Source organism: Oncorhynchus keta, chromosome 25, assembly GCF_023373465.1.
Source record: "Oncorhynchus keta strain PuntledgeMale-10-30-2019 chromosome 25, Oket_V2, whole genome shotgun sequence".
Taxonomy (NCBI): domain Eukaryota; kingdom Metazoa; phylum Chordata; class Actinopteri; order Salmoniformes; family Salmonidae; genus Oncorhynchus; species Oncorhynchus keta.
The window spans coordinates 19021476-19044527 of NC_068445.1; the positions used below are offsets into that span (position 1 = coordinate 19021476).

The following is a 23052-nucleotide window of genomic DNA, read 5'->3' on the forward strand; positions in this document are numbered from 1 at the left end:
TACTGCCAAATACCAGTCAAACTAGTATCATCAAGAGCTGACGGGTGATCCTTGTCTTAAAGACACACACCTCTGAAGACGCTCAAGGTTGAGTTGTCCCCTATTTTACACTAGTCCAAAAAATACCAAAAGAAGTTTAAGTAAGCATTGGGCTATATTGGGACACGCAACAGTGCATTCGGAAAGTATCTAGAGCCTTTCACCATTTCCACATTTTGTTACATTACAACCTTAATCAAAAAAAGAATGTTTTTTAAAATCCTCATCAATCTACATACAATACCCCATAATGACGAAGCAAAAACAATATTCCTGAAATTTTTGCAAATGTCTTTTTTGGGGAAATATCAAGGATGTTTGATCAGGTTCAAGTCCGGGCTCTGGCTGGGACACTCAAGGTCATTCAGAGACCTGTTTCCGAAGCCACTCCTGTGTTGTCTATTGGAAGGTGAACCTTTACCACGGTCCTGAGCACTCTGGAGCAGGTTTTCATCTAGGATCTCTCTGTAGCTTGCTCCGTTCATCTTTCCCCCATCCTTACTAATCTCCCAGTCCCTGCAGCTGAAAAACATCCCACAGCATTATGCTGCCATCACCATGCTTCACCGTAGGGATGGTGCCAGGTTTCCTCCAGACGTGACGCTTGGCATTCAGGCCAAAGAGTTCAATCTTGGTTACATCAGGCCAGAGAATTTTGTTTCTCATGGTCTGAGAGTCCTTTAGCTGCCTTTTGGCAAACTCTAAACGGGCTGTGATGTGCCTTTTACTGAGTGGCTTCCATCTGGCCACTCTATCATAAAAGCCTGATTTTTGGAGTGCTGTAGAGATGGTTGACCTTCTGGAAAGTTCTTCCATCTCCACAGAGGAACTCTGGAGCTCTGTCAGTGCCAGCAGGTTCTTGGTCACCTCCCTGATCAAGGTCCTTCTCCCCCGATTGCTCAGTTTGGCCGGGCGGCCAGCTCTAGCAAGAGTCTTGGTGGTTACAAACTTCTCCCATTTAAGAACGATGGAGGACACTGTGTTCTTCAGTGCTGTAGTGCCGCAGAAAGGTTTTGGTACCCTTCCCCAGATCTGTGCCTCGACACAATCCTGTATTGGAGCTCTAGGGACAATTCCTTCGGCCTCATGGCTTGGTTTTTGCTCTGACATGCACTGTCAACTGTGACTTTTATATAGACAGGTGTGTGCCTTTCCAAATCATGTCCAATCAATTGAATTTACCACAGGTGGACTCCAAACAAGTTGTAGAAACCACTTAAGGATGATCAGTGGAAACAGGGTGCACCTGAGCTCAATTTTGAGTGTCATACCAAAACGTCTGTAAATAAGGTATTTCTGTTTTTCATGTTTAATAAATTAGCAATTTAATAAATTGTCTAAAAAAATGTTTTTGCTTCATCATTATGGGGTATTGTGTGTAGATTGATGAGGGAAAACCTTTATTTAATCCATTATAGAATAAGCCTGTAAAGCAACAAAATGTGGAACAAGTGAAATGGTCTGAATGTGTATGTGGATTGACACTGCTAAAAATAATACATAAACCGCATGCACAATAACACATGAACGCATTAAATGTCAATCTCACCCAAACACTGATCAATATCTCCACATCACATCTATCCATGTGTGTGTGTGTGTGTGTGTGTGTGTGTATATACGTTCGAGCACAGTTCACATTCGTATAGATTCGAGCACAGTTCACAGTTCACAGTCACACATATATTTAGGCTGTATGCAGGCAGTGTTGGTGTACATGTATGCATTCTTCCCAGTACAAGCTGTATAAGACTGATACAGTGTGTGTGTGTGCGTGTGCGTGCGTGTGTGTGTGTGTGCGTGTGTGTGCGTACGTGCGTGCGTGTGCGTGCGTGTGTGTGTGTGTGTGTGTGTGCGTGCGTGTGTGTGTAAGTGTCTCCCAGGCAGGATGATGGTGGGGATGCTGGCTGATCACTAGCCCTGTTAGACAGCATTGACGTCTCCACCTCCCTCAAGGCTGGCACACTGGGGAGCTATTGATTACCATTAACCATCCATGTAGATGGCCCATAAAGAGCAGGTGAGTGAGAGTGAGCTGGGGGGGCGGGGTTGAGGCAGATGGGGATGGGGGCAGAGAAGACAAAAAGCGAGGCGAGACAGGCAATGAGGTGGGCCTTTAAAAAATGCTGAGAGTAGAGAGAGAGGAAGACTATTATTAATTATTACTAGTATATAATATCTTCATGCCAGTTGTTTTATGCTGCTGATTTAGACTACAGGGTACACAACCTCCCCAGACAAACTTGTCCCAATGAATATTTTTGTGATATATATATATATATATATATATATACAGGTATATATATATATATATATATAGGTACAGGTATATATATATATATATGAGATATCTTCAGAGTATAGCAATATTTCCATTATTATATTATTATACAGTATTAAATGTTATTTTCATTCATAAATTGCGACTTTGTTATTATGACAGACAAATATAAGGGCACAACATGAATAAAAACAAGCAATCATAAAATTCACCATTAACGTCATATTTATTGTTATTTAGTTACTCAATTAAAACATATACAGATATATACAATATGCAGGAAAACAGACGACTGCACTTTACATATTATTAAAAAAAGAAAACTAAAAAGAAACAGTTGGTAAGATGCCGTCACAGGCCTCCATCTATTGTTTCACAAATTCAAATTCAACAGAAGCTTTATTTAAAGGTTACAAGATTGCCTAACACACAGCAAATGTTCTCTTATTTTACATGTGCAATACCAATATTCCTTTTTTCAAATCCCTTATTAAATGGTTCCTTGACCTCCCCTACAGTTTACATTGGCTGTATTGTATAACTGTGTTGGAGCCCAAGCTAAATAGAAGAGGAAATGAGTGAAAGAGAGGAATTTGTATTCAGGAATCCCTTTTTGCAGATACCCACACCAAAAATAAACTATTTCTCCCTCCCACTCTTCCTCCCCCTGTTTCAGGGTCCATGCCAGTTCTATTGGACCAGGAGGATGGCCTGGTGAGGTTGTGAGGTACAGTGTCTCAAAAGGTCCAAATCTCATCAGGTTCCTGTGTCTCTGGGTAACAATGGGGATCCAGGTCTGAGGGAGAGGTCCTGGTGCGAGGGCTGCTCTCCTCTCCATGTACCCCTGAGAGCCATGGGAGGGAGGAAGGGCTGGTTCAAACACATATCCTCCAAACTCTGGCTGACAAAGATGACCAGAGTCCCTCAACGGGTGAATATGGGTCAGGGTGGTTCTGCTTGAGGCCATACCCAAGCCCAGTCCCAGTGATCTATACACTAGGCTGGGGGCAGGCATGGTGGGTGGTACCACCTCCAACCCACAGAGAGAACCACGGCTAGGAGGTCACTGAGTACAGGTACAGGGTACAGCTGGTGAGGATGGGGTATTAATCACAGAGCTCCCAAATACTAAGAGACAACTTTCATGTCTAAAGAATGTAACATAACAGAGACTCAACACTGCTATCCCAATACAGCCAAGGACATTTTGTCTTTCTGTTTTCTCAGTTTTAGTTTTTTTCTTTCCTCCATTGACATTTCTCCTGTTTTCTTCAAAAAACAACAAAAACTAAAAGGATGATTTGAGGTTTCCCAGATGTGGGCACCACTGGATAGAGCCCAAGCTGTATAGTCCAGCGATGCATGAGTGAGTGTGTATGTGTTTGTGCCCAAAAGTGTGTGTGAGTGTGTGTGAGCATGAGTGTGTATGTGTTGATGTGTGTGTATGAGTGTGTATATGTCCTTCTCTCCCTGAACAGGCGAGAGCCAATGCAGACGCCTCATCATCAATACCTTTACATCATCCTCATCATCAATACCTTTACGTCATCATCAATACCTTTATGTCATCCTCATCATCAATACCTTTTTATCATCCTCATCATTGCTGTCGTCTTCATTATCATCTGCCTCTGACTCTCTCCACCCCCCTCTCTCTCTCTTTCTTCTGATCTTCCCTCTATCTTCTGGGCTGCCCTGGTTGTGCTCAGGTCAGGGCAGCCACGAAGGTCCCAAAGCGGTTGGAGATGTCGGAGTGCAGGGAGCGCCAAGAGGAGACGGGCCCCCCTCGGCCCTTACTGTCCCCCAGCTCATCTGTGCAGTGGACGGACAGGCACTGCAGGTGGCTCCCCCCATTGCCCCCTCCGGGCCCTGGGGCCCCCACCCCTACTCCAGCCTTACTCTGAGACAGCTCTGACTCTGCACAGGAGAAACAAACACACAGAGAGAGGAGAGGGTTAGTGAGTGGGCCAGCACTGAGGAACATTAAGGATACATTCATTCATCCTCAACAACCAAAATAAACATCTTCAGTCAATATGTCAACACTAGAATTAATCATAAAATCCTATATCTAAATTAGATCCTAATTCTCATCCCACTCAAAATCTGTGCAGTAAAATGACCTCAATAACCCCTCTCCTTCTCCTTCTCCCTCTCCCACCCCCATCCTGCAGGCTGGAAAACGACAACGCTCTAAACCCATCCCCCACCTTCTCCTTGCCTATGAGGACCACGCACACACACACACACACACACACACACACACACACACACACACACACACATACACACACACACACACACACACACACACACACACACACACACACACACACACACACACACACACACACACACACACACACACACACACACACACACACACACACACACACACTGTCAGTCCCGGTCACCCGTGCAAATGGGGAGCACTCCTCCCTAACCTCTGGTCATGAGGTCAGAGGGCTGTGAGGAGGCTGACCTTTAACTCTGCATGACCTAATTTACTGGTATAATGACCCTGCTGCAGAATCGACCCCACGTCACCGAGGTGTCAAACCTATATTAAATGGAACCAAGCTTCCAGAAAATCCATATATAGGTTTATCGAAGGTTGTATAAAAATCAGCCGTGCAATTCTAGAGGGACATGGGGAACGCTGCCGGTTGAGATGCATAATCCATCCTCTGAGTCAAATTGCATGCGTTGTGTAAGAAAACATTTGCGAGAGGTAGATTGACGAGGACAGAAAGTGCTAGGCTAAATTACACGCATCTGCCATGATATAGACCAGCAGCATTCTGAGAGTGTAGGAGGGGCAGGAAGGAGAGAAGGGCAAGGAGTTAGATGTAGAGATGACGGGAGAGAGAGGTTGTCAGACTCTTACTATCGCTGGTTTCAGTAAGCCCCATTGGTGACTGCAGCATTGCAGCATGCGTTTGGGGTCTGCCTCCAAGCATGCTCTGAGCATTCTAAAAAAAAGAGTGCGTGAACATGGTGGATACCTGCTGTAAAAATCAATCAGGCTATTCCCATCTGTCCTTAGCACTCAAAACACTGTTCTGCTGTGTTCCTCAGCCCCAGGTTGTTACTACTGCTTTGAGTGGGAGCGTAGCCGCAGAGACAGACAAGCTCTAAATAGCTCAGACATGCTGAGGTACAGGCGTCAGAGACAGGAGACTATGATACACACTCTGCTCTAGGCACAGGGCCTGTACATCACACCATCACTACTCTGATCTGCCCACCTCACTACTCAACAAAGTGACAGAACAGAGAGAGAGAAGAAGAGAAAAGATACTCTGACCTCAAAACAGTCTCTGTGTCACACTTTCCTTTTTATCTCTTCTCTCTTCCCAAATGCTTTTTTGTTTTTCTCACTCTCTCTGTATATATTTCTCCCTTCCTTTACTTCCCTGGAGCAACTATGACACGGTGTTAACAACATGCAGCCAGAGAAACAAGGCCAGGTCAGGACAGAGAGTGAAGGAGGCAGGGTGGACAGGCTAGGGCCGGGAAGGCAGGGCGGTAGTGAGGCAGCCTTGCCCCCCAGCCTGTCTGGGCAGCGACCACTGGAATGGAAAAGCGGAGGGATTTGGTAAAAGGTCACGCAGCCAAGCTCACGTCGCTCCCGCATCTCTCTCCCTCCTCCTCCGCACAAATCACCCAAGGACTCTGGAGACTAAGCGGAGCGACGGTGTGGGAGAGAGGAAGGCAGAGGGGGAGGGGACGGGTGTGTGGGGTTGTGGGTGTGGGGATTAGTTGGTGATGGTGGCAAGAGCCAGCGTTTGCCAGAGGGCCCTGCCATACACCTCTGCATGGCTGACACCCATACTCAGTGAGCCTGGACCACAACCCCCTCTCCAAGTGCTTCCTCCTACCCCCCACTCCCATCCCCAGCACTGTGCCCTCCAGCACCCGCCGACAGCCCATGGTAGCTGGGCACAGCAGGGTCCACACCGGCCTGAATAGGCAGCCAAGCGTTCCCCTGGCTCTCTGCTGACACACAGCAATCTGACAACACAGCCACAAAACACACCGCCAACCACCGCCACTGCTGCCATACCCACACCAGCCCTCAGCTGCCGCTCCACACACAGTCTGCATGGTCCCAAAACAGACAGACATGGCCCCCAGCCTCATACATGCAAGGACAAGGACTGTAAACACACAGTCAAAAGCATCCACTCCCACTGTCCCAGAGCCATGCTCAGACGTGTGCTCGTGTGACCACGTTACTTTATATATCAAAATAAAAACATTAGCATTACCAATGATACTTTCACATAAACAATCATTTACAATGTTGTGATTGCCACCAGTTTCCTAGTTACATTTTAAAAATGTTTTTAGAATCAAAAAAATGTACCTATAATCAAAAAAAGTACCTATAATCAAAAAAAAGTACCTCTCAAATTGTATTATTACAAGCAGAGAAACATTTTCCTTTAAAATAATACAAAGCTCTCCATTTAAGGAGTAAGCCAGTCAATTGTAGTGTATCTGTGGATATTTCTAGGTAATACCCTGGGAGCCGAGAGAGATGGAATTTCGGTGGAAAATCTACACGCTACACTTAAATGTTAAGCATTATCCACGGCACCATATTGGTTCAAAAGTGGAAACGTCAGTGTGAAATTCTACATCACACAGGCCTAAATCCCAAATCACCGTGACATTTTACAAGCTGTGGAATCTCTTTTCAATAAAACCTTGTTAAGGCTGTTCAATGACTCGCATTATTTTGCCATGCAGCGTACTGTTCATATCCACAGTGATATCTCAGTGATAGGCTATTCATCTCAGAGAACGAGTGCTTAGCATCACACAGGGCGAATACCCAATAAAGAAGAAAACAATAATATCACAACCAACTAAGCTGAACCACAAATACAGTTAAATATCCCTAACCATATTACAAGTCAAAAAAGGTAACCATGGCAATTCAAACGCTCCGTTTTTTAATCCACCTCTATTCCTCTCCTCTTTCTAAACGTGTGTGATTTACAGTGTGACTCCTCCACGTAGGCTTATAGAGCCGTCACACAGACACACAGACACACAGACACAGCTCGTGACGATATACACAGGTGAACAACGCTTTCCACTAGCGTGCTGTGAAGAGAACACACACACACACACACACACACACACACACACACAGCACAGCACAGCACAGCACAGCACAGCACAGCACAGCACAGCACAGCACACTGCTCTGTTTCTGTTTTTCTGTCTGGCTGACACCAATATGTCGGAAGCTGCCGGCCTGAATCTAGTGCACGTCATGCCATCAGTTCTCTAAGTCTGTAAACAACCCTGGGAAGGAATCCTTATTGAACGACAAGAAATGTCATATTCTCACAATCTAACTATAATTGTCAACCTAAACATTTTATTAAACGATTAATGTAAACTGATGAAGCTAATGGTAATTATTATGTTGTAAAGGCAGGTAAAAATTAAGTGTTATGATAGTTAAATGCACATTGTGTACCAAGTCCTTGTGCAGATGTGTGCATTAGAAACTCGAGCTGTTTTGCAAGGAGGAATGGGAAAAAATGTAAGTCTCTCGATGTGCAAAACTGATAGAGACATACCCCAAGCGACTTACAGCTGAAATCGCAGCAAAAGGTGGCGCTACAAAGTATTAACTTAAGGGGGCTGAATAATTTTGCACGCCCAATTTTTCAGTTTTTGATTTGTTAAAAAAGTTTGAAATATCCAATAAATGCCGTTCCACTTCATGATTGTGTCCCACTTGTTGTTGATTCTTCACAAAAAAATACAGTTTTATATCTTTATGTTTGAAGCCTGAAATGTGGCAAAATGTCGCAAAGTTCAAGGGGGCCGAATACTTTCGCAAGCACTGTACTAAATAAGACTATGTATATGTGTGTCTTGGTGTTCGCTGGTCTCTCTTTCGGAGCCAGAGAATTTCCCAGAGCCGTCACATTGATTTCCAAGGTCCATTCTATCCCAAGCTATACTTCTATGACGACACTTCACCTTTAACCCTGTGCTCCCCGGGGCTCGACCTTACCCTCACCGAACACAAACCAGCCCAATCCGCCTTCGCCTCTCTCTGGTGAAAACACCTAGAGGCCTCTGCTCCTATGACAGTGAGTGAATTCAGAACAGATTCCTGTAGCATAACAACCATAGAATTAGAAATTAGAAGACACATTTAATTAGGATCGCTATGATAAAAAACTAACACTAAGGACATTAGAGAAGATTCTAAGTTCGCGAGCACAATGCACAGATACAAAGTCTGTTTTTTCGACAATCTAAGGAGTGATGGTAAAGAACACAGAAAAACGATGTAACATTTCTGTTATCATAGAGCATACTTTAAAGGTTAGTCATTTAGGTCTTTAACACTTTTCCTGAAGGCTCATGGTACCTGAGAGCAGGACATGTGATCCGGCGCCTCTCTACTGCACTAAGCAGACCGACCAGCAGAGCAAGGCTTCACATTAAATCACAATCACCAAAATATATATACAAAATCATTAAGTTATCTGCTTTCAACTAGCTTGGTGAGGGGCTACAGGAATCCCTGTGCGAGGAATATGGGAACTACTGGAGGTATGACCCAGGTATCTGATGGTGGCCTGGGGGTTGGTAGTTGGTGTGGGGGAGTATGGCATGGGAGGCCTTCTCCGACCCCCACTCAACCCCACTGCCACAGGTTGACCTTTCCCCTCAGAGAAGGGTGGATATGGAGGGGGCACATTTTTCAAGCGAGGGCACAGGGGTTATTTTGGTTTGAATTTCCTCTCTGTTCTCTGGCCTGCAACAAGAAGGAAAAAAACTTGCCCAGGCAGGCCTTGGCCCGGTCGCTCCTCCTCACCCCTTCTCTAGTAAACTCTCTCCCTTCAGCCATCCCCTCGTACACACACACCTCCCCCTCAGGCCGCAAGACGCGCTTAGGAAACTAGACACAAAAGGGAACACGGGAAGTGATTTAGTACCTCCTGCATAAATCAAAACCATGTCCAGGACCTGTCATCCATGTCATCCAAGTAGGTGACATATTGATCTACGTCTCGCTCTCTATTTTGTTTCAGTCCGTCACTACACACTCTGTGTATGTATTTTTGGCCCATTTGGAAACCCCAACCACTCATGAAAACAGTGGAAATGTAGGGATTAGGAGCATCTGCTAGGGAGACGCTAGGAGAGGAGGGGGGTCGGAATGGGTTTAGGGGGCTGACTTGCTCAGCCACAACCCTTAACATACAATCCCTATTTCAGCTAGTCCTCAATGTGGGAAGGTAGCTGGTCAATTCAAGGAATCTTACACTTTCATGTGTTTGTGATAGAAATAGTTTAACATTTGAAATCAAATGACTGAATATAATTGACTGAAATAATAATTATCCTGTTATTAATTAATTAATTGACCCTTGATTGAAGAAAATAAAGATTTACTTGGAAATGTACATATAATGTCTTCAAAATAATTAGCACTGGTTGCACAATTATTATTTTTTATGTCAAATATAATCAATCCTTTTCCATTTCCAAGATAACAACACAAAGTTGAAAAAACACAATGTTAAAACTGTAAATAAAATATAATTATAATTATTGAGTTAAAGGTGAAATTGCTGTGTGGTATAATGACAGTATTAAGCTTTAGTGATGACTGTTCCACTGTTGAAAAGACTCAAATGTGCTGTTTAAAAAAATCTGAACCATTGTTTCTAACATCCGAGTATCTAAACTGCCCTAAAAAAAAGAAATAAGGAAGGTGAGAGGATGGAATTGTGGAGAAAATGTAAGACTTATTTTCTCTCTTTCTCTCTTTACAGTGAGGCAAACGACAGCCATTACCATCTTGCTCGACCTCGCAAGTCGAAACCTAAGATGTTCCCAGAAAAAAAGAGAAACTTCTTTCCATCTCTCTCGCTTTCGCTAGTACTCGATCAGTCTCTCCTCTTCTCTCCCAAGAGAAACAGCTCTGGTGTCATAACTCATTTGTCAATTTTTCAATACGAATTAAAGAAATCTGACGACTACCTGTATGCCAAATAACATAACTGCTGCTGGCGTTATGACAACACCTCCACACACACGCACGCACGCACGCACGCACACACACACACACACACACACACACACACACACACACACACACACACACACACACACACACACACACACACACACACACACACACGCACACACACAAAGCCTAGTAGCTTTAGCATGGTACACCTCTGATGAACAGAGGGAGTGTTAAGGATTATAATCTATTTAATTGATTAAGACAACTTGCATTTCTCACAAACTATGTTAAAATCATCTCTACAGGGATTGTTGGTAGCTACATGTAAAAATATATCTCATTTTCTACAGGAATAGTAGATGCCTTGTTTTTTCCAGTCCCTCTGGGCACTGGCTTATTAAGACCCTGGACATTAGGAAACGTGTCACATACATCCAGGCAACCGGAGCCTCCGGTGCCCGCCCCTCCACCCTGCATCTCCCAGACAAACTCAGCCTTCCATTCCAAGGGGAATATTCACACCCACACACACAGACAAGTTTGATTTTATTTCAGCGCTCTTCCCCAGGGAAAACAAAACACTGCTATTTTGAAGAGTCAGAAATCCAGCTAGCAAAAGGCATGGAACCTTTTTCATCCTTTTCTCTCTACATCAGTCACAAAGACATTTTTTAACACGCCTCCTTTGACTGTCACTGGTGGTAAGTGTATTGCAAAGGCCTCAGCATTCAGTGGATACACACATACACAGTAACATCTAGATAATCAAAACTACGAGCGGAAACTACAAGCAGAAACCATGTAATTCTTCTGTTATGAGCTGCAATATCTATAAGACAGGAGACTACACACTTTTCCACAGCTTAACTATGCTACTACTGCACTCAGCTGAGCCGGTGTTATACGTGCTAGCAGTTCATCAGTAGTAGTGATAATTACAAATGTATTGGGGTCTCCTGTGGATGTACTACATACTAGCGGGGATTGTACTTCAAGCAGGCCAAACGGACATAAAGCAGGCCAAACTGACATAAAGCAGGCCAAACGGACGTGAAGCAGGCCAAACGGACATAAAGCAGGCCAAACGGACGTGAAGCAGGCCAAACGGACATAAAGCAGGCCAAACTGACATAAAGCAGGCCAAACTGACGTGAAGCTAAAATAAGTTGTGATGAACCCTGACATAACTTGTCAGATAATTTTATCATACTGTGATGAATTCTCAGAGCTGGAACTGAGAGAGGTGTGACTACCAGCAACTATTTCCATTTCACTACAAGTCAGAGAGTCTATTCCAGCATACAAGACACCTGAGCAAAGGTCTGAAACCACAAGCCTGTGACCAAGTCTGCATAAATCAAACATGTCACACCATCGAGTTTCCATGTCTTCATCACACACACATACACCTCTGGTCCCTCCAGCTGATAAACCCACACTATCGAGTTTCCATGTCTTCATCACACACACATACACCTCTGGTCCAGCTGATAAACCCACACTATCGAGTTTCCATGTCTTCATCACACACACATACACCTCTGGTCCCTCCAGCTGATAAACACACACTATCGAGTTTCCATGTCTTCATCACACACACATACACCTCTGGTCCCTCCAGCTGATAAACCCACACTATCGAGTTTCCATGTCTTCATCACACACACATACACCTCTGGTCCCTCCAGCTGATAAACCCACACTATCGAGTTTCCATGTCTTCATCACACACACATACACCTCTGGTCCCTCCAGCTGATAAACCCACACTATCGAGTTTCCATGTCTTCATCACACACACATACACCTCTGGTCCCTCCAGCTGATAAACACACACTATCGAGTTTCCATGTCTTCATCACACACACATACACCTCTGGTCCCTCCAGCTGATAAACCCACTATCGAGTTTCCATGTCGTCATCACACACACATACACCTCTGGTCCCTCCAGCTGATAAACCCACACTATCGAGTTTCCATGTCTTCATCACACACACATACACCTCTGGTCCCTCCAGCTGATAAACCCACACTATCGAGTTTCCATGTCGTCATCACACACACATACACCTCTGGTCCCTCCAGCTGATAAACCCACTATCGAGTTTCCATGTCGTCATCACACACACATACACCTCTGGTCCCTCCAGCTGATAAACCCATTTACATGCGTCTCATATTTGTCTTAGCCCCGGTAACTGTCGATGGGGGGGGTAAGGAATGAACAAACACACTTACATGGTGAAAGCAGTCCTAATGCCCACTGATTCATGCTGATAGTGTAGGAATTGTGTGACATTCCTTCAACCCTAGGGATCAATTCACAAAGGGAGACAGAAATTACTTTGTGAAGAGACATAAGAAAATAAATGCATAAAAATGAGGAAAGGTCCAACTTAAAATATCTCAAAGTCTGCACTTTTATGCCGTTTGCGGCTATAGCTATAATATATTCCTCACAAAAGACACGACACACACCTCACTAGCCTTCTGTATCCTCATTTGCCTTCTGTATCCTCACTAGCCTTCTGTATCCTCACTAGCCTTCTGTATCTGTCAATAACCAAGTTAACTCACAGAAGGTGCCAGAGGATGAATTGGCACTTTTGAGAACAATATTACCAGGGCTAATTGCTATGATTATGATAATGATTATTATTACTGCAGTATGGGAGAGTGCAGAGAACACTATGCTGCCTGGGTGTGTGTTGTTAAGGAAGTCAATACGCAACGCCTTGCAAGGAGGGATCTGGAACATGGACCGCCCCAAGCTGTTTTCTCTTCATTCAAACAAATGTCAATCACATCTATTTTCTGCTTTAAGAAAGGAAAAAAGGGAAATAAAAATTACTCATGTGATTTATGAGTTGTCGCTGGAATGAAATGTCAATACGATAAGTATGATTTTAACAAACTAAGAAAGGTGGGAAGGTGGGGTGGTCTTAAAGGAACATTGTCCTTTCTTCCTAGGTCTCTTTAGGTGGCATGTCAATATGCCTGTTGCACTGGATTAAATTGCCTCTTAATCAGGGTGTCTAAGCATGAAAAGTCCCCTCTCTACCCACTGCTCTCCTACACATGCCAACAGCAAGCCAGCGCATGCTCTACCTAATAGTCACTCCACCACCACTAGAACAGTCACTCTGTTGCATGAGACACCGTATTCATCCAGAGGACAGATCCTAGCACAGTATGTACAAAGTGATAACACACACCGTAAATAACATTCCCTGTGTGGTCAAACCGGAAGCAAAAACTCACAAAAATAAAACCAACTGAATCATTTCCTAGGGCGACAAGTTGCTTGTTATCAAGAGTGTGCACGTCTTTCAGAACCACCCGTCAGGTCCTGGCTATAACACCAGGAGCAGAGAAGGAGAGGCGAAGAGGGTACAAGAGGACGAGATGGAGATGAAAAAGGAGGGGAAAATGCATTCTCATCATTTTGCTGAAAACGCAACCAAGTACCTTCATTCACATATACACCCACTGGCATACGGAGGCCATACAGTATATGGGCCTCATGCCTACAATAGACATGACTATGTCTTAGTGAATAGCTTTGGCTGAATGGTAGTTTATCACACAGACAGAATAAGCTACGGACGGGTCCAATGGGGGAAGTTACTGACAAACACATCGGTCTCTAAACCACAGTGGAAACTCATACAGGGGGGGCTGAGACACACAGGGTAAACAGACATCAACACAGAAAACACAACACACTCCCAAACAGGCAAGCTGGACTTTCTCATTATCTATGCTCAATCTCATATGTTTCTTTAACAGTATTGTTGAATGCAACAATATTATCAAATCCCATATACATATGAGGCACTTCTGGCACCATGTTCTGGCCTGAAAACATTACCACCATTAACAATATATATGAGAATGCAGTCTGTTCTGTGATCCCAACTCCTGCACTGGCTGAGACCTCACCTATAGTCACAGAGCCCCAAACACCACAGCTCCTGTCCTCCCCATGACACTACCACCCGTACCTCTGCTATAGGCACAGGGAGGCCTATTGCCAAATGTCACTTCAACCATCCCCCTCCCCAAATAAACAGAGGCCCATAACCCACCTGTCTCAATTGGGCAGTTAAACTCAACTTCCCGTAAAAACACTGAATGCAGTCTATAAAGCGCCCAAGTAACACAATCACTCAGGACTCCCACTATTAAAGCTGATCCCAGGATGTAAGGACCTATGCAGCCCCCCATGTGTGTGTTACGCAAAATGTGCTGTGTATTCAATTGAAATGTGTGATCTTAAAACGTTTTTATTGATTAGCCACATCATGCAGGAATATAGAAAGGAACCATGCTGAAATTGTGTGAAAAAAAGTGTTATTTAAATTAGAATTGTAAACCAGCTATCATTAGCATTATAACATTATTATTATTATTACTACTAGTATATAGGATAACTATAAGATATCTTGTGAACTGTACTGAGAACCTTGATAACTAACAAGACAATTCGAAAAAAAATGTTTCTTTAAACTGTCACTGTAAATCTTAGGCTCATGCAACGACCATTAGTGTTCACCTGTTAACCAGCTGGTTGACTTGCAACAAGACATCAATAACAAACATAAATAGATTCCACAACTTAAAAAATACTGACATATTCCTACATTCATCAATATTTTTATTTCACTTCTACGGAGCACAAGTTCACATTTCTATGACAGGGTCGTCAAACTCATTCCACAAAGGGTAGAGTGTCTGCGTTTTTATTTTATTTTTTAAGACCTAGACAACCAGGTGAGGGGAATTCCTGACGAATTAGTGACCTTATTTTGTCAATCGTATACAAGGGTGGAGCGAAAACCGGCAAACACTCGGCCCTACATGGAATAAGTTTGACACGTGTGTTCTATGAAATGTTCCAACATAACTTTCAGAATCCTGGTCTTTAGCATTTTCCAAGAGAATATAACTTTTCATCGATTGTGCCTATAGGGGTCATATTTACTAGCCTACTAGTATGTGCAACTAAAACCATAAGGCCCTATTTATCTTTATCTGAAGCGTAGCGTTTCGTTGAATGCATAGGATTTCGCGCGTCTCTTGAAAAACATCCAATTCAATCTCAAAATCCAGCAACACACCTCAACCCTTTTTCATCTTTTGCCGTCTGCAGCACTCAAATGAGAAACTGTCAAGATCCGTGATTTGTGCTAACTAGCTATCGATCGAGCCGAGCAGCATGGGGTTTGTGCTTGCAAGGAGCTGAATTGAGGAAGGAAAAAATGTGCGGAGATAGGAGAGACGAGAGAGAAATACTTTAACAAAATCGAAGTGGCTGTTGCTGTGCATTTTCTGAAGAATAAGTGCGCCTTGCTAAGACATGTGGATCTTGAAAAAATGAACTATATGGACAAGGCGAGAATGTGTCTGCCTGGTCTGGTTGACTGCTCTGCCTCCTAAACAAGGGCGCTATGACTCCAGATTCCGTGCCCTGCGCCCCCTCTCCTCTCAGCTCCCGCAGTTAGCCAGAACAAAGGGATAGTGAATACGCGCTGGGGGCTACCTATTCACAAGAGAGTTTTGGTGTCTCGTCTCTGGCGGTAGCGATTTAATAACGTCTCACTGCGACCTACCGCCTTTTGCAGCACTGACTGACTACCATTTCATTCTTGCTATAGATTTTCAAATGTCTATAGAAAAAAAGAGTGGCCTCAGAAAATAATATCGAGACACAAAAGACATTACAATTGCACAGAAAAATATTGCGACATAAAATACGACATAAATCGGCAATATTGAATTCATAATTTAAATATTTATTTGAAATAGGTTTTGATTGATGAAGGAGCGGTCAATACAAAGTCACTTCAGCACTGGATTGAATTGAAGGGGAAAAAAGTGCTTTTAAAAAAATAATCCAAGTCCCTGTTGTAGCTATAGCACAGTCCTAATATAAACAATAATAGGAAATAATAATAGGTCATAATAATAATAATAATTGTTATTATTATTTTAAATGCATGTTATTTCATTTCCTATTTATGAAATAAAACAAACCAGATGCCTTATATATGACCGGTAATCCAAAAACAGGAGAACATTTTTTGTGTTGTTAATGATTGATTGACAGGATTTCAAACCGTTTACGTAAAATGTTTAAAGTGCTAGCCAGCGTCTCTAATCACACTATACCAATTTCAACAAGCACTTAAAATTAAAGACTACAACAGTTTCGTGGCATAGGCTACTAGAATACTAGAATTTAAACTTGTTCGTGAAAAAATAAGCATTTGTATCTCACGACCAAACATTTTATTCCTGAACCAAGTTGGCGAAAAAAGTGGTTGCCAATAGTCTACAATAAAATCAAAAGTTTTAAACAGATTAGAAAAAGTGAATGACGCAACCATTATTATTATAGTATTATTTTCTATTAGTATCATATTATCATGTTCAATGAAAATCTGTTCTGCGAGGACACATCATATTTAGGAGAGAAAAAAGGTTCGAAATAAAAAAGATTAAGATAGGCTACTCTTGTTTATAGTAATATCACTCTTCTTCATATATCCTGATAATGCTGCCCTTTCCAATAGTATGCTAATCTAAAATCAATCCACTTTCTCCAATCCCGTTTATTATCCCATAGTAATAACAAAAACCAACAGATATGTATGGAGGGGAAGCCCTGCTGTGAAAACGCATCTCGGAAACCTATTCATCTTCTCAGTGTAGTTGTTCAACCTGAAAACCCCGATAAAGCACCACAGGAAATGTTTACTTTTCTCGCGCTGTTCCTTTGAAGTTCCTCAACAATAGAATAATCCATAACACGCACCAAATGATAATCTAATGTTTATTTAGAACCACAATAAATCCGTTTTAAAATGTTTTCCTGATTAGTGCTTTTTTATTTCGAATAGTTAATTAGTCTGTGGTCCAATAGCCTATCCCCTGTGTAGTCCTATAGGCCCACAGAAAAACATAATTAATTATTTATGTATTTTTCTAGTCTACATATAAAACTCGATATACCTGATCTACCTGTTTCCATAGAACAGCTCATTTCAAATAACTGCAGACATAGGCTACACGCACAAAGGAAGTCCTGACTTATTTTAGACTAGCATTCATATAATTTTCTACTCATCGGGGATGCAAAACAACATTGGGCTTATGTGCTGATATGTTGAGTGACAGCCTTAGACGGATGTGTGTGTGTGTGTGTGCGCGCGCACGTGTGTGTGTAAATACAGCAATAAGACAGTACTAATCAGATAGTAAAATAAAGTGGGAAATATAACCATAGAGCATATTCAATTACCTTCTTTGCTGTTATTCTGGCTCTTGTTTTTTTCCCAGGGTGCCATGGCCTTGTCGTCCTCTGACCCATCCATCAGGGCCTTGTCGCTGGGCACGTACCAGGTGGCGTGCTGCTCTGCCATCAGAGTGTCAAGGTCAATAGTGCCCATTGAGCCCTTCCCAGCATCCGGGCTGCAGCTCGCCAGCTCATTGTCTCCGTTCTGTGAGAGACAGTCACCACTCTTCTTGCCATTCTTCATGCCCAGAGGCTGGTCCTCTGAGATGCTGAACTGCTGGCGCTGCAGCTGGATCTGGGCCTGCAGTATCTCCAGAGGGTGGATGTCATCCTGGCCAGAGGTGCTGGATGGGGTGCGTACCTGCTCCATCCCAGGTGTGCCCGGGTGACCAACTCCGTTTCCCACCGTGCCCCCGCCAGCACTCAGTCCATAGCTGTCGGGTGTCGAGGTAGTGTGATTGGTGATGTCCTGCATGCCTAGGGGCTTCTGCCCATTCATCAGGCCCTGTTCCCCCCTTTGCAGCTTGGGTGAGCCGGTGATGTGCGGGCTGCGGTTGGGCTTGGAGGCAGGAGCACCTCCTGCATCTGAGCTAGAGGACACCTCATCCTCGTTGCCGTAGTGGGCGCTGACATCATCAGGAAAATCTATGCGCGGTGAGTTACTGTTAGACTTGGTGACACTCTGAATGCCACTGTCCAGAGAAGACATCAGGTCTGCCTGGTCCCCCAGCATAAGGTCACCTCCTTTTCCCCAGGAGGGGGATGGGAGGGGTTTCTCATGGGGCGTACCCCCACCCCTCTCCCCAACGCCAGCTGAAGGGGGTTGCTGGCCTGGACTTACAACAGGGTTTCCGCTGTCAGAGGAAAAGAAGATCCCAGGGCTCACATGCCCGCTGTCCCTTTTTCTCCTCCCTCTCCCTCTCCCGTTCCCTGTTGCTGCTTTCCCCTCACTGCATGGGGTAGCGTCCATGTTGTAATTTGGGGAGAGGGCACTGGCTTCCCCCTGCAGCGTCTGGTTTTGACCTGCAGGTTTAATGTTGCTATTCCCGTTGCCAGGCATCTGGCTGTTCTGGGAAGTGCCGCTCTGAAAATATTCAGGACCAGCACTGCCAGTCCCGTTAACTGTGCTGCTATTAATGTCCTGCTCCGTCTGACTCAGTTTTCGCTTGCCCTCATTTTGGTTCTTCTTGTTGAATGTTACGTTTAGGTTGGGGGCCCCTAGGCTAGCTATCATGTTCTGGCAGGCCGTGGAAAGGGCCGCCAGGCAGCTCTGCCCGAAAACATTGTCTTTAGTGCTGGTTTTGCTAAAGTTCCCCAGGGAGAGTGCCCCAAGTTTACTGACAGAGGATCGCTGGCCTGGGGGGAACTCAGACTGTGGAGGGTAGCTCCCTGGTGAGGTGTTCACCCCCTGGGGATTGCTATGTGGTGCCCCCTGACGGTTAACCCCTCCATAAGGAAACGTTGATTGAGATCCCATGGGAGGCCCGGCAGGGAAGTCAGTCGGCCGCCTCTCTGATGGTGCATTGGGGTGTCCTATCCCGGATCCGGGGGACTGCATCTGGGAGAGATTGCCCATGTTGTTGCCAAACTGGGGGTGCATACCAGGAGAGTGGAGAGCCTGTACGTGTCCATCTCCAGGTATCCTCATTGGCTCCTGTATGCCCATCCCATTCATGCCCGGCCTGAACATCATACCGACTCCATTCTGCTGCAGCCCCATGTCGTGGGCTAAAGCCTCTCCACCCGTTACCCCCATACGCCGCGACATGATCTCTCCTGGTGGGTGAGAACCGGGGAACCAGTTCTCCTGAGTTATATGAGGGTTCTGACCCTCAAAGTTGGGCATCCTGCCCCCATTCTCCCTGTCAAAGTTGGGCTGCGGCATGCTCCCCACTGGGCCTCCATGAACCATGGGGCCTGGAGGTACGTCGCCATGGTGACCCAGCTGCTGCAGGCTGGGCTGCCTCATCCTCTGCTGCTGGTTCCGAGAGGCCATCTGCTTGATCATCATGGCCGCATTCTGCCGCTGCTGCATAGACTGCTGCTCCGGCCCAGCGTGCTGGAGTGGACCCGGGGGGAAACCATCTGTCACAGGTGGCGTGAACTCCCCAGGTAGGCCAGGGTAGGCCGAGGGAGAGAGGTGGTTCTCCATGCCCTGCACATTGTGCATGCCACTACCCCACGTGCCGCAATTCTCCCCTCCGTGTGCGTTAGGGAACTCAAATCTGGGCCTTTTAGCCATGTTCATATAAGGAGAGTCAAAATGTTGCAGCCTCTGATTCGGAGGCTGTTGGGCGGGAGGAGGAGGAGCCGGCTGTTGCATATTAAACATGGGGTCCCCATAGGGGTGCAGGCCCCTATTTTCCAGTCTGTGAATAGGATATTCAAACTGGTTGTGTTGGACAGGCATCATGACACCACCGTCCAGCATGTTGGGGTTAATGGAGCCCGGCTCAGACTGGGGAGGCCGGGGGAGGCCTGGGGGGCATGAGTTCTGTCGCGCTATCAAACCAGCCTGCTGCTGCTGCATGAGAGGGTGTCTAGCACTGACCCCCAGCTCCATCCCCACGGGAATCTTACGGCCATTCCCAAAGCGCTCAAAAAACACTCCGTGCTGTGGGGGAGGCTGAGGCTGCTGAGGCTGCTGGGGCTGTGGGGGTGGCTGCTGGTGCCCTTTGGAGATGCCCTGTATTCCCGGTGTCCGAGCCATGGCAGGGTTTCCAGGGAAACTGCCACCGGCCACCGGCCTTCCTGGTCCAAAGTGAGGAAGCTGAGACTCTGATTCTGAGGGGGAAAATACAGGTACTTCAAAATGTCCAGTTGGGGGTTCGCTGGGGAAATTATACTCTAATCCCTCCACAGCACCCTGATTGGGCATCCGTCGAGGCTCCAGACCATGGGTCTCTGAGGAGGAAGAGGAGGGCAGACCATGGAAGGATGCTGCCCGGTTAGGTGACTGGTCCAGGGGTAGACAGGGGGCAGGAACAGCGTGGTTGCCGTTAGGGGGGCCGTTGTGCTGGAACTCAGACATGTTACCAGATCTCTGCTGCTGCTGCTGCTGCTGCTGCTGCTGCTGCTGCTGCTGCTGCTGCTGCTGGGAGAAGCCGTCCCCTGCTTGGCCCTCAGCGATGGGGTCAAACCCCTCTCCAAAGCCCTGCTGAGGCCCCATGCCACTGTTGTTGTAGCCCATCAATCTGCCACCATGCAGACAGGATGATGCTGGGTCTGGGCCTCCAAAGTTCCCATTGAAATGAGGGTGGTGTTGGTGAGGGTGAGACTGGTGGCCGTGGGGATGGCCTTGATGAGGTTGCTGGTTGTTGAAAAATCCATGCATGGGTCCTTGCTGCTGCTGTTGCTGCTGGAGTCCACTGCCTGCATGCATTTCCGAGTGACCCCGCGGGTGAAAGCCACCGTACTGCTCCCCATTCATGTTCATATTGAGCCCGAGCATCGGAGGCTCGTTCAAAGGGCCCATGCCCGGCTCCACGGCTCCCGGCGGGCCTCCGGTATGAAAGCCGGGGCTTTTGTAATGGGAGCTCATGTTCAGTCTTGGCTGGTTTATGTTTCTCTCTGACTGGCCAGGGTTTATGCTATTAATCTGAGAACCAAACTGCTCCAGCCCAAACATACTTCCCGATATCAATCCTGCATGACAGCCAGCTAGCCTGGCATAGGCAGTCTAGCTTTAGTCTGGTTTTCTGTGAATCTCCACACAAAAAAAAGAGGACAAAAACGAAAATAGAAGAGAATGCCCAATAGATTTTTTTGATATCTTAAAAGTTCTGATTTAAAACGTAGCCCATGGATCTTAAATCGGTTCACTCACCCAATAAGTTCTCATAGTTTTTTCCAATATCCAACTTGTCCCTAAAGTGTTGTGGCGAAAATAAACCGGAGAGGACAACGAAGCAAGAAAATACAGTCTGTCCTTGCTCGTTTCCGTCTATTTCTATAGGCGTTTGTTTATTCCTTTAATTTACAAATGATACAAAATATGTTTCGCTTGCAATGTGACTTTGATATAATATCATATTCCAAAGTTTTCTAAGCAAATTTCTTCTTTACAAACTTGACAAAAACCCCTCCTTTGATTTATGATTGACAGAGTTCACAAGGCTTATGAAAATTGAAATAAACACATAACTATCTTCTTCGTCCACTTCATTATTCCAGTTCGTCAAATGTCCCAGGACGCACAGTTTGGAGTGTCCTTTCAAGATCCCATTCTATAGAAATCCACCGGCAATCTGCACAATTCTAATTGGTCGTTGTTTTGCAATCAAAAGAAAACATTTCCCACAGTTCTGTGTGAAATGTCTTATTACTGAACTATAAGCAATTTTACAAGTCCGGAGGGAAAATCCAGCCCAGTCATGATGGCTATCTGGAGAGCTGCTTTTGCACCACCGTGTCCCGGAGCCTCCAGCACTCACTACCCGCACTCCACCATCACAGAGCGGCTTGACAGCATAGTCCAACCTGTCCTGATCATGTGCCCACCAAGCGCCCAGTAGGCGCGGAACCTCTATCGGCTGTGTCCCTCACTCTTGCACTCTGTAGACTATAACGCACTCCTTTTGCTCCCGATTCTGATGTGGTCTATTCCAGCTTGGAGCAATTCAGAGATAGATCACACTCTTGTCTGGCGCTTGGCGCTGTGTGAGATCAACGCATTCAGGGAACCAGCAACAAGTTTTGCATTTCTGCAACCAATTCCATCCATGAGGTCCTCGCCAATCGGAGGCTGCGGAGCGCCAATGCCGAGGGAGGGACCATCTTTTAAGGTGGTCCAAGATGTGGATGAGAAACACAGAACGAGAGAGTAACGTCGTGTATCTTAAAAGAGCGCCGTTCTCAAATAAAGTGTATTCTAGCCCGTGTCAGGTGTGTTACTTGCTCCATTGTATTTTAAATGTATGATCTATATAGCCTATGCAATTTAAACTTTCATTTTTTGTTTGAGATCAATCTCATTGTGGGTTTTTAGATCACATACACTTGTGAATGAATAAACGCCTATATGTTAGTATAAATTAAGCCTATGTTATTTCCTTAATTGTTGATAGAAATGGAGATGTAGGAAATTAATTTAAACTCAGTCAAAGGGAAATGGTCTCACAATAGCTTTTCTTAAACAAATGCCGGAGCACAATCACTGGCCCGGAGTTTGTATTGTCAACGCAAAACAGATTAACATTTCCATTCAGATTAACTCGACTATTACCATAAATCTGTTTACTTTATAAATGAATAATTCAAATCGCCATTTATCTTATGTTTATTGGAATGAAGGGGACAGCCGGCAAATTAAACGACCGAGTCAACCTTTCTAAAACGTAGACTCCTGTAATACTTATGTTATTATAACAACTCTGAAAATAACAATCAAATGTAAATGCATCATGCTATTTTCAG

At 45.0% G+C, this 23052-nt stretch overlaps 1 protein-coding gene and 1 long non-coding RNA gene across 5 annotated transcripts; both read right to left on the bottom strand.

The window, feature by feature from the left end:
- Window positions 1-2527: 2527 nt before the first annotated feature.
- LOC118358343 (transcriptional activator MN1-like) lies at window positions 2528-22440 on the bottom strand. Of its 3 annotated transcripts, XM_035736067.2 has the most exons (3): window positions 17644-22440; window positions 12579-12649; window positions 4143-4237 (listed from the first exon to the last, which is right to left on the bottom strand). In XM_035736067.2, the coding sequence occupies exons 1-2, from the start codon at window positions 21263-21265 to the stop codon at window positions 12609-12611; spliced, it is 3663 nt and encodes a 1220-aa protein (XP_035591960.2). In that variant the 5' UTR covers window positions 21266-22440; the 3' UTR covers window positions 4143-4237; window positions 12579-12608. The 3 variants fall into 3 exon arrangements, with proteins under 3 accessions (XP_035591959.2, XP_035591960.2, XP_035591961.2); XM_035736066.2 differs by lacking the exon at window positions 12579-12649 and having other exon boundaries at window positions 2528-4237; XM_035736068.2 differs by lacking the exons at window positions 4143-4237; window positions 12579-12649 and adding an exon at window positions 4260-9260 and having other exon boundaries at window positions 17644-22439.
- On the bottom strand, window positions 10035-12546 carry LOC127911686 (uncharacterized). Of its 2 annotated transcripts, none has more exons than XR_008078904.1 (3): window positions 12411-12546; window positions 11944-12343; window positions 10035-11813 (listed from the first exon to the last, which is right to left on the bottom strand). It is a non-coding gene; the product is annotated as an uncharacterized LOC127911686 (long non-coding RNA). The 2 variants fall into 2 exon arrangements; XR_008078905.1 differs by lacking the exon at window positions 12411-12546 and having other exon boundaries at window positions 11944-12144; window positions 12277-12388.
- Window positions 22441-23052: the final 612 nt, after the last annotated feature.